General features: G+C 43.7%; 1 protein-coding gene across 7 annotated transcripts in view; it reads right to left on the bottom strand.

Annotated features, from left to right (window-relative positions):
• Positions 1–4,225: 4,225 nt before the first annotated feature.
• Positions 4,226–15,546, bottom strand: part of LOC131260653 (polypyrimidine tract-binding protein 2) — a 229,007-nt gene continuing 217,686 nt past the window's right edge. For 4 of the 7 annotated variants that reach the window (XM_058262432.1, XM_058262436.1, XM_058262437.1 and 1 more), the window contains 4 exons: positions 12,314–12,406; positions 10,083–10,299; positions 6,792–6,869; positions 4,226–6,706 (listed from right to left, as the gene is read on the bottom strand). In XM_058262432.1, the coding sequence (XP_058118415.1) occupies positions 6,574–6,706; positions 6,792–6,869; positions 10,083–10,299; positions 12,314–12,406 (521 nt within the window). In that variant the 3' untranslated portion in view covers positions 4,226–6,573. The remainder of the gene's footprint in view (positions 6,707–6,791; positions 6,870–10,082; positions 10,300–12,313; positions 12,407–15,546) is intronic. The other 3 variants (XM_058262435.1, XM_058262438.1, XM_058262439.1) reach the window with 2 other exon arrangements.

Here is a 15,546-nt window from a genome sequence, read left to right as displayed (position 1 = left end):
TTTCTGGTTCTGTGTGATCATATATTATTCGTCATTGAAATCTCTTGTATGTATATATTTTGCTCCATCGTAAGAAGAAGGCGAAAAAAAGGGGTTTACAGAGAACACTATTAGAGACATTCATTCGATTATCGTTAAGCTGCTTCCTAGTGAAGCCTACACATTTGTAAGGAGATTAATACGCGCGTGTCATAAATTCTGTTTGTCTGTTTGTGTGTGTGTATGTATGTGTGTATGTGAAAGAGAGTGTAGTGTGTTGCCTGTGAGTGCATACAATGGTTGTGTTTAAGTATATGGATAGCGTGTTCGTGTGTATCGTCGTTCTGTTCGCTTAAAAGCTAGTACAAACGATTGATCCTACAGTTCAACTTATGCTAGGAAAAAGGGGAAAAGATGTAGTAATAAATCTTAAACGAAGTAATAAAGTAAAAAAAAATATACGTTTAACCTAGGTAGAAATCGATGTTGTTCGATTGTTGTAATTAAGAAACAAAATAGATAAAAGTCGATGAAAAGGATACCACAAACCGATGGGAACCTTCTGATAACCCACGATCAACTTCGTACCATCGACTTTATGGGTCGAACGAAAAAATTGATCGTACCGGATATCACGATCGGCTCTACATATTTTGATAGGTTTATTCACTTCGGGTCATCTGCCGGGATAGGGATTGAGAATATTGTGTATACTTGTTTGCCGGCTCTTTACCGGTTGGCGGCATGCGGTATGTGGTAATTCCTTTCGCTCGGCGTATAGATAAGATAAGGTATGTCTGTGTGTCTGTGTGTTGTAATATAAGCTACACATATGAAGAAGATTCAACGTTTTCTGTCGTAGATTTTTTGTTTTGCTTTGTTTTTTTCCGTTTACCTTGTGTTTATAGTAGTGTATAATAGAGCTTGCTCTTATAGACCATTCATTTTAAAGATTTATCGCTAAAATATAACATCATCTGATTGTCGAGATTTCTCTTACATATAATATTCAATCTCTTCACCGAGCTCGTACGGGATATTTTCGCTTACTATTAGGTTTGATTCAATGTTTCGGCCACTCCCGACATCTCTATTTTACTTCCATTTGTTTCCCTTCGCTTATCAGACCTGTTCGACTTCGGTTGCTCTCTTGCCTTCTCTCTCTCTTTCTCTCGCCGCCAGTTGTGGCCTTTCCTAGATTGATTCCCATCCTTCAGCTGCGCGATACTTGTTACATATGTGTACTATATGTGGTTGATTTTTTTCTGTGAGTTTGTCTGTACGAATGAGTTTTTTTTTGTTAATGTATCTTCCTTTGCTAGACCCAATCCCCATTTTTCCACCCACAACCCACCAAAAGAACGCTATGAGTTCCTTTTTGTATCCTTCTATCCTGCCTGAACTTTGATCTCTTTTATTCTCACTCTCACACGATCTCTGCTTCTCACTATCTCCTTTTTTTCTCGGACTCAATGTGTCTTCTGATTATCTTTGTGATTATTCCTGTGAATTTATCGGCTGTTGTAAATACGTTAAATTTCTTCACCACAGGATGACGCACGGTTTGCCTTTCCACTGCCTTGGTTTGCTGCTTTTCGTCGCGATTAACCCTAGAGCATATTAAATGTAATGATTTTTGTTTGTTTGTCAGATATAAGATTGTTTTCATTATTTGCCTAGTTTTTTCCCCCTCTTAATTCTTTGCAACCTTGTTTCCGTTTGCCACACTCATTGTGCACCGATTGTTGATTTGTTTTACATAGCGTTCGGTAGAAAATTCGTCGGTAGCTCGTCTTTCAATTTTGCTTCATCTATTAAATCGTCTAATTAAATACACTCTCAACTCTCATACTTCCGTTCCGTTTCCATCACTTTCCCAACCATTCTCACACACACACGCGCGCACACTCTCGATTCTTTTCTCTAGTTTTCTTCTCGGTTTAACTATCTTTCGTATCCGTTCCCCGATGGTGATCATGATCGACGACCAACAATTTGCACCCGTTTTCCGATCCTTCCTATCGGTTTTGCTGCCTCTGTTCTGCTACTCGGAATGAAATGAATGCTATAAACCAACCGACCATTTCCCTTTCCTCTCTCTCATTTTTCCCCTTTTCATCTCTCTAAGGAGCCGGGTCAAACTTTAACAGCAACAAACAATAATATATTTGCAGTAAACATATACACACCTACTAACACAACTAATTACGCTTGTGTTTTCTTTACATGCTTGAACACAAGAAAAAGCCTTAGAAACGAAATGGGATGGTTTTGCTAAGGGCGGTGGCCAACACACTGCAGCAAACCCGGTACTGGCCCGGCCATGCCAACGTGGAGTCCGGATCCACCCATCAATAACATTGGGAGAGAAAGTGAGAGCGAACAAGAGGATGGGAGAGTGAAAGAAAAAAAAAAGATCATGATCAGGCAGAAAGAAAGGTCAGTGCGAAAACTTCTTACAACAGAAATTCCGCCATTCGCCGTTTTAAACGATATTGCACCTAATATATTTATTAAATTTATACACGCCACCAAGCGCACACTAAAACGAACGAGTAGAAGGAATGATTTGATCAATCAATCATCGCTTGCAACCAACCCCCGGCACTTAGCAATAAGGTGGGGGTGCAATACAGGACAAAAAGTAAACAAAAGAAAAAGGACGGGGATGCAAGAAGAGCGTGTGTGTATCTGTGTGTAGATGCGAGTGACAAAAGATTGAATCAGCATAGCGCGCGAAAAAACAACGCAGCTCTACGGTTCATAACAACAAAATAGTCAATCTCATCGATGTAACCCTAACGCACTATATGTTAAACCTATTCCAAACAAAACAAACAAACAAAAAAAAAAAATATCATTTTGCACATTTCCGAAAGTAAGCTCGATTCGTTTCAAAGGAAGATAACAGATAGACATGTCGAAGAAAACTGACAAATATACGTTCACAAACAAGACAAAAACACGATAGGAAGGAAAGGAAAACATAGGAGCCGAGGAAAGCAAAACGTAGAAATTCACACACACAAAAATCAAGTGGTTATGAAAGAGAAAGTGAAGTAGAGAGAGAAAGAGACGAAGAGTGAGAGTTTAAAAACAGAATTCGCAGACAGGATATGAAGAGTGATGTTTAAACAGCATAAGAAAAATCCGATCATACAGTAGAAGTTAACAACATTCCCAAAGTAGAGCAGAATATTCGAAACAGAAAAGACTGATCTTCCGGCGAGCGAATGTTTCTTCGATATTCGTGCGAATTTAGTTAAAAAAATAGGATGTATTCGGGTATAATTTGCTTCGAACTGTTTGATTGGCAGTAGCTTAGCTAATGCCAACACGGAACAGATCGCTACAAAAAAGGTAATTCTCTTTTTCCTTGTTGTTTTCCCCACGGGCCGGGTCACGAGAGCAAGTGTGGATTAAAGGTGTAATCATGATAATATTCATAATTAAAGTTAGAAAAATTAAAGTAGTACCCTAGCCACCTAAAATATGAAGATAATATAAAAAAAATGGAGAAAATAGTAGCATTTTACGTAACCGCTGAAAGTAAAGATTATAATGTACCTATCAATAAATTGGTTGCCCAGTGCCCGTTTAATCCCTGTTCTTAACAGTTAGCTTAAACAATACTGGAAATTATCTCATATGCATTATTCAGGCGCCTTTTACGCGCTGTGCCTTACATTCAAATAATACCTAGACCGGCTGCATGGATTTTGTGGGGTCGTAACTTTGTAGCTGCCTTTAACACGAATGGTTATATGAGCGTATATGGTTTTGGGGCGTTTTGTCATGTGAAGAAGGATGTTTGCCATTTGCGCAGCCTTTGAAATGAAATGTATGTATATCCATGATTGGCTACGAGTTGAATAAAGCTACGACCATTATTTGTTGCAACGGATGTAATTGTATAAAGCAACGGATGTGTATATTGAGATATGAAAAAGAGTTCTCCCCCATTCGACACGTGCTGTGAGAGGGTTCACTTAAGAGGGCAATCGTGAAGGCGCCCGACTCGAATCTCAATCAGTCAAATAAATGAAATGCGAACATGCGGAAAAAAGAACGGAGGCTTCGCTTTCGCTTGCAAAACCGAATGCCACTCCTGCACGCCTTTCCTCCTCCTCAACCGCCTTCTAGCATGTTCCATTTTGCCTCTCTAAACCTACAACAACTAGTTCCCCTTACGTGCTCATAATCATCTCTGGCGGTGTGCGCTTAGTAGTTCCTGTCCAATTCACTGCTCCGTTTGCTTGATTCAAACGATCGTACCCCGTTTTGAGTGTTTTAAACCTCGATATATATTATTTGTGTGTGTGTGCGCGAACGATAGTGTACGCCCAGCAGCTTTTTTCTCCCACAAACCAATGACCTAGTGTCATCCAGCTTTCGTCCGGTTAATCACTCTTCACTTAGCTACGTTTGTTTTTTGCCTACTCCACCTGCTTCCGTTTGATATTACGATTTTCTTCAAAGTCTTATAGGCTAGCTGTCTGAATCAACATTTAAATATTTTGTTTGTTTTGTTTTAATTGTAATAAATGAAGGGACATGTTTGCATATATGTGTATCTGCGGGTTTTTTTTTTGTTTGATTTGTATCTCCGCTCCTCCACACACCGTTCGCTGCATTAGGCATTCCCCGCGATAGCAATGCATCTCCTACTGCCATTCGAATTACCTTCCTCCTCCAAACGTTAACATTATCCAAACACTACTTCACGTCTGGCTGCTCACTAAATTCGCTTACTATTGTTACAAACTGGTTTGCATATGGTTGGTGGTTTGCTTTCACATTTTTCCTAACCCTCCCGGCCAGCTCCAGCTTTACCCGCTAAGATAAAGAGTGTTTGTGTGTGATCTCGTGTGCGAAAGTGGTGTCCGCTACTACCATACGGTCCATTTGATTAACCACACGGAGTCACATAAACATCACGCACACCTCACTTCACTTTCGCACTTCCGTTGGTTTTGATTTTGATATTTAATTTCACTGATATTTTTCGGTTTCCTCGTTCGTCCCTTTTGTTTTTTCTTACTTATTTCCATTGGCCAGCAAAGCAGCACCCTCTCCCGGTTTTCTTGTGAGTAAACTTTGTTTTCATAAAGATATATTTTGTTCCCATTAAACGCATTTTGTTTCGCCATTCGATAACCCAACGTCCTACACCATTATCCTGTACCCATTATTCTTCCTCCGGGCCCTACGGTGAGCTTTTAATACTAGCACAGTTTATGTTTTCTACTTGCTCAACTGTTTGCGTGTGTATGTGTATGTGTGCACTGCTGTGTCCACGCGTAAGTGCCATGCAACGTCGTTGTGCTTTTTCGAAGAGAGAGTAGTACCTCTCCAAAAAGCATAGACATTGGTGTGGCATTTATCATAAGTTCAATGAATTTTCTCTACCTATTCGCGATCTTCGCTCAGGATTGATTTGGCCATTTCGTAACAGTTCAAGATTTTATAACATGAACAAAAATAAAACAGTTTTTTCCTTATCGACAAATGTTACAACAGCTCCGATCGAATGATCTTTACTTCCGTTTACCGACACGTTCACACACCCACACACATACACGCACGTTGCATAAGGGCCGAGCGCTTCCACTATCGCACGTACCTGCTAATGATATTATTTTTAATACGGTTTTTTGATCGGTTTGTGATTTTTGCTTCCTTCTATGCATCAGTTTTAATTACACCAACATTAGATGTTTCACTACAAACATTCTACGCCTGCCAGCAATCAACTAGTAACTTTTCTACTACACGATTCTGGGTGAAATAGAAAGAGAGGAGCGAATGAGTGAGAGAGAGAGAGAGAGAGAGAGAGGATGTGTATGCTAGCTGTCCTCCAATGGGAAGTATAATTTGTGGATACAATATCCAGATTCATGTATCATGAGTTCCGGCGAGCGGAATCTCTTTGGGGAGGAAATCTTGTTCGCCCTGCTTAGCACACCCTCTTCCCTCTTTTCATTTGATTTCATTTTATCCTCCCCGTTTAAGTAGGCTCTGGGTGTGTGTTGTGCGCGTTTGGCCACGTACCACTAAGGGGAGCCCTCCGTATCTACGTCAATTGATCGGTAGTTAGCTACGCTCTCTGTCTCTTCTTGATCGCGTACCCTCTTAAAACAATCGTGCTGCACAAGTTAACTGTTACTATTCCAGTACCGTCTGATCCCGTTTAACTACGCTGCACATTTCGCCCGCACCGTGGCGCATCTACCCGGTCAATCATGCCGGTGTCGCGGTTGACGCTGGCAACAGTGTTGAGGAGGATGCTGATGGTGATAAGGTGGTACGGTCGGTAGTGTTGACGGTACCGTCGGTGGTTACTGCTGCCTTTCTCGGGGAAGCTGCTGCGCTTGCGATGGCCGCTTTGATCGCGTCTGATCCAGATTGGATCGATGCCGGAGGCGGCGGAGGGGGAGGCGGTGGAGGAGGAGCTGGTGGTGGATGGCAGTCGCCGTTTGCAGGTGATGGTTTCGTCGGGCAGGAAGCTGAGGAAGCCGACTGCTGCTGCTGCTGCTGCTGCTGCGCGGGGGATGTACCGTTTTTATTGACGCTCGCATAAGCGGGCGCTCGCAGTTAGATGTTGGACTTGGAGAAGCTGACGCGCAAATGGTTCGACTCCGACAGCTGGTAGTTGTGCATCTTGATCAGTGCGCACACGGCTTCCTCGATTGAGCTGAGCTGTATCAGCGCCATCTTGTGGTCCTTCCTGTTGGTGCCGGAACAAGAAGAAAAGATCGAAAAATATTAATTTATAAGAAATTCAAACTATTACTAGAAAATATCACACTTACGGGAAAAACTTGAAAGCCTTTACTTCGAAGCTGTTCTTGGTGAATGCTTCTTTGATTTCGTCCTCAGTGACGGTAGCTCTGGAAGTGAGAAATGAATAAATTGGTGGGTCAAAGTAATTTCGAATTAAAAACGAGCTACTTTGCACACATATTAATTGATAACAAATCAATATAATAGGATAAAACTTGTTTGTAGAATCCAAGGACTACAAAACATTTTCTCGGACCATTTTCTTTGGAGTGAAGTCTGCCCGATTACGGAACTAGTCTGGCCTCATTTAACTCATTTATACGTAATGATCACACACCGGCTCACGCAGCCGACCACTTTTTCCTTTAATTACATTATCATAATAATTCTCGTAATGAAATTGAGCGTGAAGAGGTCGTGGAACGTTGCTGCTACGAGGTGGTTTGAAGTACCATCACTGGTCGTCTACAATCCCTCGAGAGCCGCCCAACCGAACCGAAAGAACAGGTGCGAATAGGAGGCCTCTCAATGGCTGCGGTTTTCCACCGACAACACCAATGACACCCCACTAGACACGAAGCACCCTGCGGGTTTCCACTGGAGCGCTGGCCGGCGAATGAATGGAGAGAAGTAAAAAGGCGACCAATAACCAGCGAAGCAACAACTGGGAATCGCGTCCACCGCGTGCTGCTATACGCTTCAGTCCGTAGATTACAGCAAGCGGATTCTATCACCAGGACCACCAGCATTGCCAGGTGACACAACCGGCCGCATACCGTTGTCCTTGGGTGAATCGTCCTCTGAAGCGTTTCCCACTGGAGACGAAACGTTTCGAAGAACGAAAAGCGAAGGTGCATCGGGGGTCGGGAGGAAGGCACAAGACAAGGTGGTTCCTTTTGAGTTATGGCTTTCATTTAGTGTAATTATGAACGGGTCGAGGGTGATTGGGGTGCTGGTGAGAGGTGAGAAATGCCGTACCGGCGCGTCCTAGATCCACGTTCAGGGAAGCCTCTAAATAATTATGTTACCGCAGTGATTGCTTTTTATGGAACGATGAAAGAGAAAAAAGAAAAGGGACGAGAAAAATTGGTTCGTTTTTGTTGTGGGAGAAAAATGGCGATTTTTTCTATTTTTCAAGGCAAATGTTTTATATTAAAGTTTTTTGAACAACCAAAGGTCACTCAAGATTAGTGTAAGGACAGCACAGAATCATAATTGTTCCTCCTGTTAGTATTTATATTAAGAATCTTCTTTATACTGAAACTTAAAACAAGATGGACACATTAAATTGCAACAGTTGTGCACTAGTTGCTGAATCTCTAATCGCCTCTGAATGTAGTGGAAAACGAGGTGTCGGGCTTACAAACCGCACACACATGTTGCTTTATCGTTGTGGAGCTCTAGAGCACGGGGATTAAAACAATGTGTCCGGAGGTACCAAAGTACCTGTGAACTACGCGTTGATTTTGTGGCGCGGAGAGTAGTTTCAAATCCACTTATTTAGTTACAATTATCTTCCAGTGTGTTCTCTTCATCCGGACGAGCGTAAAACAGCGAATAAACGATGGTGGAAGTAGCAGAGAGTGAAGAATAGGGCATGGGTTTGCGGGAAATAAAGCTTGCTTAGCGTAAAACCCATGCAGTTATGACAGTCGCCCTCTAGCCTGCTTTGGTATTCGGCGAGACTCAACGATGGACATTTTCTGTCGGGCTAGCAGTGATTCTCAACTAAGGTCAAGTCTTGTAAAAACCTTCTCAAGAAAATTTGTTACAAGATGATAAACTATCCTTTAAATGTAACCTTTGAATTTCGTTTGAAAATTTCTTGAACATTCAATACTTTCAATAAAAATACCACAATAGGAAAAAAAGTTGAGAGCCTCTGACTTCTGGCAAACGTCGGAAAAAGGATTGAAAGGAGCCTGGAAATTCCCCCTCGAAGGCCCTTCCTCAGGCAATGGTTAATTTATCGACCATGTCGTCGTCCGGTCAGTGATCAAACGAGGGCCCGGAAAACCCTCTACCCTCGGGGGGGTTAAATGATCGGGGAATGGTGCCGGGCGGCGCGGGCGGTTACGACAAACAAAAGGATTAAAAGTCTGTCCGTCCCCAAGCTGCAGAGGAGCTGGCAATTTGAAGCGTTTCGACCGAGACACATCCATTCGGGGACCAAAGGCAAACCATCGCGCAAATGGGAACTAGTTCTCCCCTTTCAGTAGGACACTCTCGCTGTTGGCACAGATTGGAGACGACCACATATAGATACGACAAGGACGCTGTCCTGGGTTCGGAGAGTTGGGGGTTGCGCGACGAAAGAAGATAATTAAAAGTTTGTTTTCTTTCCACCATGGTCCACCGACATCCGAGTCTCCGATCTACCACCAGAGATGCCGTCTCTGTTTGAGCTGCGCTGGATATCCTGGAAGAGGATGCTGCTCCTCTTCGCCGCTATCCTGTGACCCATTACCGCCTTCTGGTGCGCACCTCGAGCCGGAATGGGGAAACACGTTCGTGGTAAAGTTCTTTAATAGTTACAGCAAAGTGTACCGCGTGTACAGTACTCTCCCTGTAGTCGTATTTCTTCAGCCTAACTCCCCGGGATTCTAACGTGCCTTTTACGTACTCTGCGTCTGTTGCTTTGAGGTAGGCTAGAAAAAAAGTAAGGAACCCTCAGTTTGTTTGCCGTCACGGCGGTCGGCGGTGGAACTTTAATTCCGTTTTCTTTAGCATATAATCATTCGCCGGGACAATGGTTGGGAGTTTGGTGTGATTATGGGACACACCAGCTTCCTCCTGCCAAATAAGTAAACCCATGAAGACGCATGCCACCATCCTAACCCCTGGCCCTGAGGAGTAGAAATTACTGAAGTAGATTATGCATAAAAGTGTTTCCATGTCCTTCTATCCCCGATCCAGAGCCCTCCCCAGCAGGCCGTAGCTCTCCTGCTTTGGTTCAGACAATGAACCTTACGGTGTACTCGAGATACCCATTACACCCAAACCAAAAAGGGGCTGGGTGGAAGTGCAAATCAGACACCTTTAAAAATCTTTACCGATGGTGCAAAACCACCTGCGACAGACCACCAAAACGGTGCCGGAGGTGATTTGGAAAATGAAAGGAAAATATTTGAAAATCACACAGCACACAGCTGGGTACTGCCTTTGCGGCTTTAATTACGAACGTTGGTAGTTTTGCTGCAGGGTCCCGGGGACCTTCATCTGCACATCATTCGAGAGGAGGAGTTTATCGGTTTATAAACACCTTCGGAGACCCTCTTCAAAGGGGGGTCGTCCGTCGTCGGTGTGGAGCTGCCACTTACGGAATGTTGCTTAAATGCAGTGTAGCTGACGGGGGATAGATGTTCTGGTAGTTTTTGCTACCCGGCTTCTTGAACCGATGCAGCGGATTTTGTGCGTAGTCGCGCGTCAGTCCGGCGTCCGGTTGGCCTTCCTTCGGGAGCTGCACCGCCTGATGTTTGCTCGGCATCACGCGGATCGTCTTGTTCCAGATACGGAGCTTATCCAAGTGGGTCATAGCTGGAACGAGTGGAAGAGGAAAAAAAGAATAATTAGGTCAGAATAGAAGTTGCAATTCATTTCCATACATATCGATGTTGTCGATAAGCCCATGAAAAACCTCAAGGGATTTCTATTTTTGTCTATCTACATTCATTCAAATTCAGGTTTTTTTTTATTTACTCTCGCCACAAAAAAAAAGCCACCAACATTGTGTTGAACTCCGGGAAAAAATCACACTACTATCCTTCCGTTAAGCCTTCCATTCATTCATTCAATTTCGGGTCGGATTTATTTATTCAGATTTATCCAACCAACCAGAAGTTGGGAACCGGTTGCGCTAGCTTTGGTCTACTATCGCCCTTCCGTTTTCCCTATACAATTCACGTGCTAGTACATAATCCTTGGCATTTGTAGCATGAACAGCGAACTGGGAGGTGGAGGTGGAGCTTACAAATTCCGATGGAGTTGCGCCCCTTGGACACGAATGCTTTGGCGAGGGTCGCTTGCGGAGGTGATTTTTAGCCTGCAAACACCCCACACATCCGCAGGTTGTAATCTTTCTGCTCGTTTGAGGTGCAAAGGAAGAAAACAACAACCATTCATTCGCTCCATGGTGGCTTAAAGAGCTGTGCCAAGCAAATTAATATAAACGCTACGCTTTAACCTCACACCACAATCGCGCGCCAAAAATGGGAAGAAAATTCTTGCGAGCAAATCTGGTCGGGTGTTTTTTTTTGTCCCCTACTACTTTACATTATGTTTGCAAAGATAAATGGAAAAAAGAGTGGCTCCTACCAATAAACAAAAATTTACCGGATGATGAAAGCTCGCGCCGGTTCAAGCTGGATGCTGGTGAAAGGTAACGGCCCATCCGCAAACAACCATCCGCCCGGTAACCCGGTAAGCAGCCTGAGGTATATGTTTGTCGGTTGCCTCAGGGCTCTCGCACCGGAAGAGGAACGATGCACCGCAAAAGGAACACACACACACACGCGCGTGCGGGTAACGGTGTAAACATTTTTACCAATTATTATTTGATATGCAAGCGCGGTTTTTGGGAGGGGGGAGAAAGTTAAAATAACAACACAGAACAGGTAAAACACAAAAACAAACTCCACCTAACGGGAGGCGGTAGGGGTGGGCCGGCCAAACGGGAAAACTCTGGCTTGTTGCGTTGTACGCGGAAAAAACGGTAGAGAAGTAAGCATACCTAACGATCGATAAATACACTGGAGGGTTTTTTCAAACTTTGGCCCGAGCAAAAACGGAGCATTTTCTATCCACTCCCGGGAGTGGAGAGGCACAAAAAAGGGCATTCTCCCGAAAACGCATCGAGTCAATATACCCTTCATCAACGCGAGCCAGGCAAAGTGAGATCGTTCGTCATCGGGTACGGAGCGAAAGAAAATAAAAAACCAAAACAGCATCAATGGAAGTTTGCCAATTTTATCCGAGCACCGGTTCGAATATTTCCTTTTTTCGTTCGCCCAATTTCCACTCATGTTCCGCCGTTTCATTCGACCAGTTTTGTGTGTACGGTGGTTTGATACTTTTCACACCGAAAGCGAACCTCCTGTGTTTATCCATCCTGCCCGTTTTTTGTTTGTTTCGCTTTGCCCAACGTTTTATTATTTATTTATTTACAGTGAGATTTATTGCGTGTAAGTTAGCGAAAGAGAATAACATGCACTGGTACAATTTTTAAATGGAGCACTTTCGCCTTGTCCCGCGAGATTTTCCGGTGGGGTTACCAAACAACAAGGGGGAGGAAAAACAACCTCCCTCTACCTGTTGGTTACGGGCCAGTGGTGGGAAAAGATTAATGAGTTAAGCGTGGCAAAGCACGGAAGGAGAAATGTTTTTGCTTGACTTAAACTAAACGACCATTATCAACAGCATCACATAGGACATTTGTGGACGTTGAAAAAGTATGGTAGGATGCATGTTTATTGTAAATAATAAAATGAAAGCATTCCTCAAAAGTAACTTAACAAAATATGGACTTCTGCCATCTTTTCTCCGGTTTACTTACCCAAATACGCCTGGTAGGGTTCAGCCATCTGGATCAATGCTGAATCCTTCTTGTTGTAGAGAATCTTTACACGTTGTACATCACCATACACCCCTGATGAGTAAGAAAATGGAAGAAATAAACCATTAAGCGCCATGTATGAATTATCTCAAAGGGTAAATTTGGTTCGAAAGATTAATATATTTGATTTGTTGAACGATTGAAGGAGGAGATCGTAGATCATGGTTATTTCGTAGACATGCAACAAATCCTTCGCCGGTCATCGATGTAAATGTGGCAATTAAATTTAATTTGTGTGTGTGTGTCTATGTGTTTTGTGTTCATTAAATTTGGAAACATTATACATCCGTTTGTCGTTTACTCCGTGATCAATGAATGCATATTACTTATATCCTAACTCAGGTAAACCATGTGACAATAATCAATTGTTTGCTCATTTCTGAACGTCCTTGGTTAAATTTAGCATCTTTTCTTTAAATAGGTTTGTATTAAAACTACATCATGGCAGAGGCTGAAAAAGTTAATAAACGGGACTCGCTTTCAAGAGACCTTTTTCCACTTCTACATCCCTGAAAAACGCCTGGTGAAAATAGTATCCCACATCTATTGTTTGTTTTTTTTATTGCTAAAAACTTCTTGCCCGCTTGATAGCATCCAAAAGCACTCGATAACAATGGATGCGCGACAAACAATCGACCTCCGGGAAAAATTGCATCCATTCCGAAGATGGCGCTACCGTTTTTCTTTTTTCCTAGCCTTGCATGGGGTCACCTGCACTCTTTTCTCTGGCCAACTCCGCAGCTGCAGGCGACGAATTGGAAACATTTACCATCGGTCAAAAGACGTGCCCTCCACATTCCGGCGGGCTGCGAGACATATGGCCAAAGCGTGCAAAAGCTGCCACCTGCTACTAGAGAGCACCGAACACACACACACACGCGGTCCGGGGGAAGTGATTCTTTAGCTCAACCCGTTTTTCTTCGCTCCACCTTTGACCCGACTGGAGACTCACGACAACGTCGACGACGACGACGACGAAGGCGACGAGTTAACCAACGGAAGCAACCTGTTAGCACTTTAAATCCTTTCCAGTTCCCCCTCTCCTGTGTCGTTGGCCAACCGAACGGGAAGGAGATCGAAGAAAAATCGCTCAAGTAAACACCGAACACTATCGACACACCCACACACACACTCGTCGTGTCCTTGCGTACATATGATGTTTGCACTTTTGTGCTCCACGAGGCGCATCCCCTCCTCGATCGTCTTCCTCTTCCGCCAATGCCATTTGCTAAGCCGTCAATAATCGGTGGGATGGGAACTGGCGTGACAAAAACGAAGCCATTCAACGGCAACGGGACCGATCGGGACCAATAGTACTCCCGCGTGGAGTTCTCCTCCTTCGACCGGAAGACATCGTTAAAATCTGGTTCCGTTCTGATTCTGTCTTCTATCCTTTTTTTCCCATTGGTGATCGGAAAAATGGAACATGGAAGAAAAGGCTTTGTGACGAAGGGGGGGAAGCATTTTCCTTATGGTTTTATTTTTCTAATGTCCTTAAACCAACCACCGATCGTCGTTCAATACCACCCCTTCGTCTCCCGTTGGGTTTTCTTACACATATATTTTTATTGCTATTGCCATATTACATTTATTATTATCGTTGCCGCTTCGCGTCGCCTGGTTGTGTGCCGCGCGAACATGTGTGTGTGTGTGTATGTTTGATTGTGACTTCACTTTTCGTTGCTTCTCCGCACAAAGATTGCCAAACGATGGGATTCCATTTTCCCCTGCACCAAAAGGGATCGTGAGGGTTGGTGGTATCGGGAAAATGCTCCATCTTTTTTTGCTCGAGCGTCGAGTTGTTGCTCGTGACTTAAAACCTTTATCTTCGCCGGTGCCTTGCATTTTGCAGCAACCAACAAAAAGGTAAAATATTGAAAACTTCCTCTCCCATCTCTCGCGGGGGGGGGGGGAGTTCCGTCTCGAGCCACGCGATTTCCGTTCTATTGTTCCCTGCTGCTACTGGGCTCTAGAGCCCGTAAGCGGGTGGTATGAGTTTTTCGCAACACAAAAGGGGAAAAATGTGTTGATAAAAGGATTGCGAATCAATAATTTACAAAAAGGGGTTTTTTTGCTCGCTCCACGTGTGTCTTTCCGGGGCGGGAGGAATGGAAGACGTTTGTGATGAATGCCAGCGCCCCCTTGGCGAGGTTTGAACGGTCCTTCGGTCCTGTCGCAATGTCGATGAACTTGCACCGCGGGAAGGTAAATCTCATCAACCCTTGGCCAAGGATGGCTAAAAGGAACGCAACGTTCTTTGGCTATCAAAAGGAAAGGGGGCGATTTTAATAAGATTATAACAGGCTCAGAAAGCACAAAGTTGTTTAGTTTTATGCGCTTACTGCAAAGCACTGCGAATAATAAACCACGTACTGATGGTAGGTCTGAGGGGCCAACAACAAGGAGTCATGGTGAATTTTTGGGTTCTGAATGAATTTTTCGTTTCACAAGAAGAAAATTCACATTGTAATCGATATTTACAAAACATTTGTTGTAATTGATTTTCAATTTCTTTTATATATTTTTTGAACTAGTCATTGAGTGGTGTTAAAAAAAAGTGAGTTCGATTGAAAAAAAAAAATCATACATTACTAACATTTTTTACCATCATTCCTTGAATTTACTACGGAATCGATTACGATCAAAGAACGGTTAGAGATGATTGAAAAGGAAAGGAAGCCAAAAGCAACACACTGGATAAATTAAACTATTCACCTATAAGCGGCCACCTTTGGGAGGAATAAAACTGTGCATGAAAAAAAAAAAATGAAAAACAGGCACCGAATACCAGGTGAACCCGTTTTCATTCAATGCACAACACACACCACCGCACACAACGGACGAAATGCAAAGCTGCCCCATGGGAGCGCACCGGAACGGATGAACACGACGGATGAGGTTTTGCATTTTGGGGAGATGTGCATAAAATTTAAATTCTCCGTCCACCCCAACGCACCCGCACCACCCCCTGATCCTGGGGCGATTGTAAACCATTGCCCCCCGCCAGTAGCTTTCCCGATTTTCCTCTTTTTATTCCCGTTAGCGGCGATCGACGAACACGCTACAACCGACGGCAGCTTTTCCATCAAAACCGTCCCCCCGACCAACCACCAACGCTGGCCCTTAACCGTCTCTAGCGTCCACATTGTGTAGTTCCCGAGCCCTTTTTCCCG

This window comes from Anopheles coustani, chromosome 3 (assembly GCF_943734705.1).
Source record: "Anopheles coustani chromosome 3, idAnoCousDA_361_x.2, whole genome shotgun sequence".
NCBI classification, from domain to species: domain Eukaryota; kingdom Metazoa; phylum Arthropoda; class Insecta; order Diptera; family Culicidae; genus Anopheles; species Anopheles coustani.
This window is presented reverse-complemented; position numbering and strand designations above follow the sequence as displayed.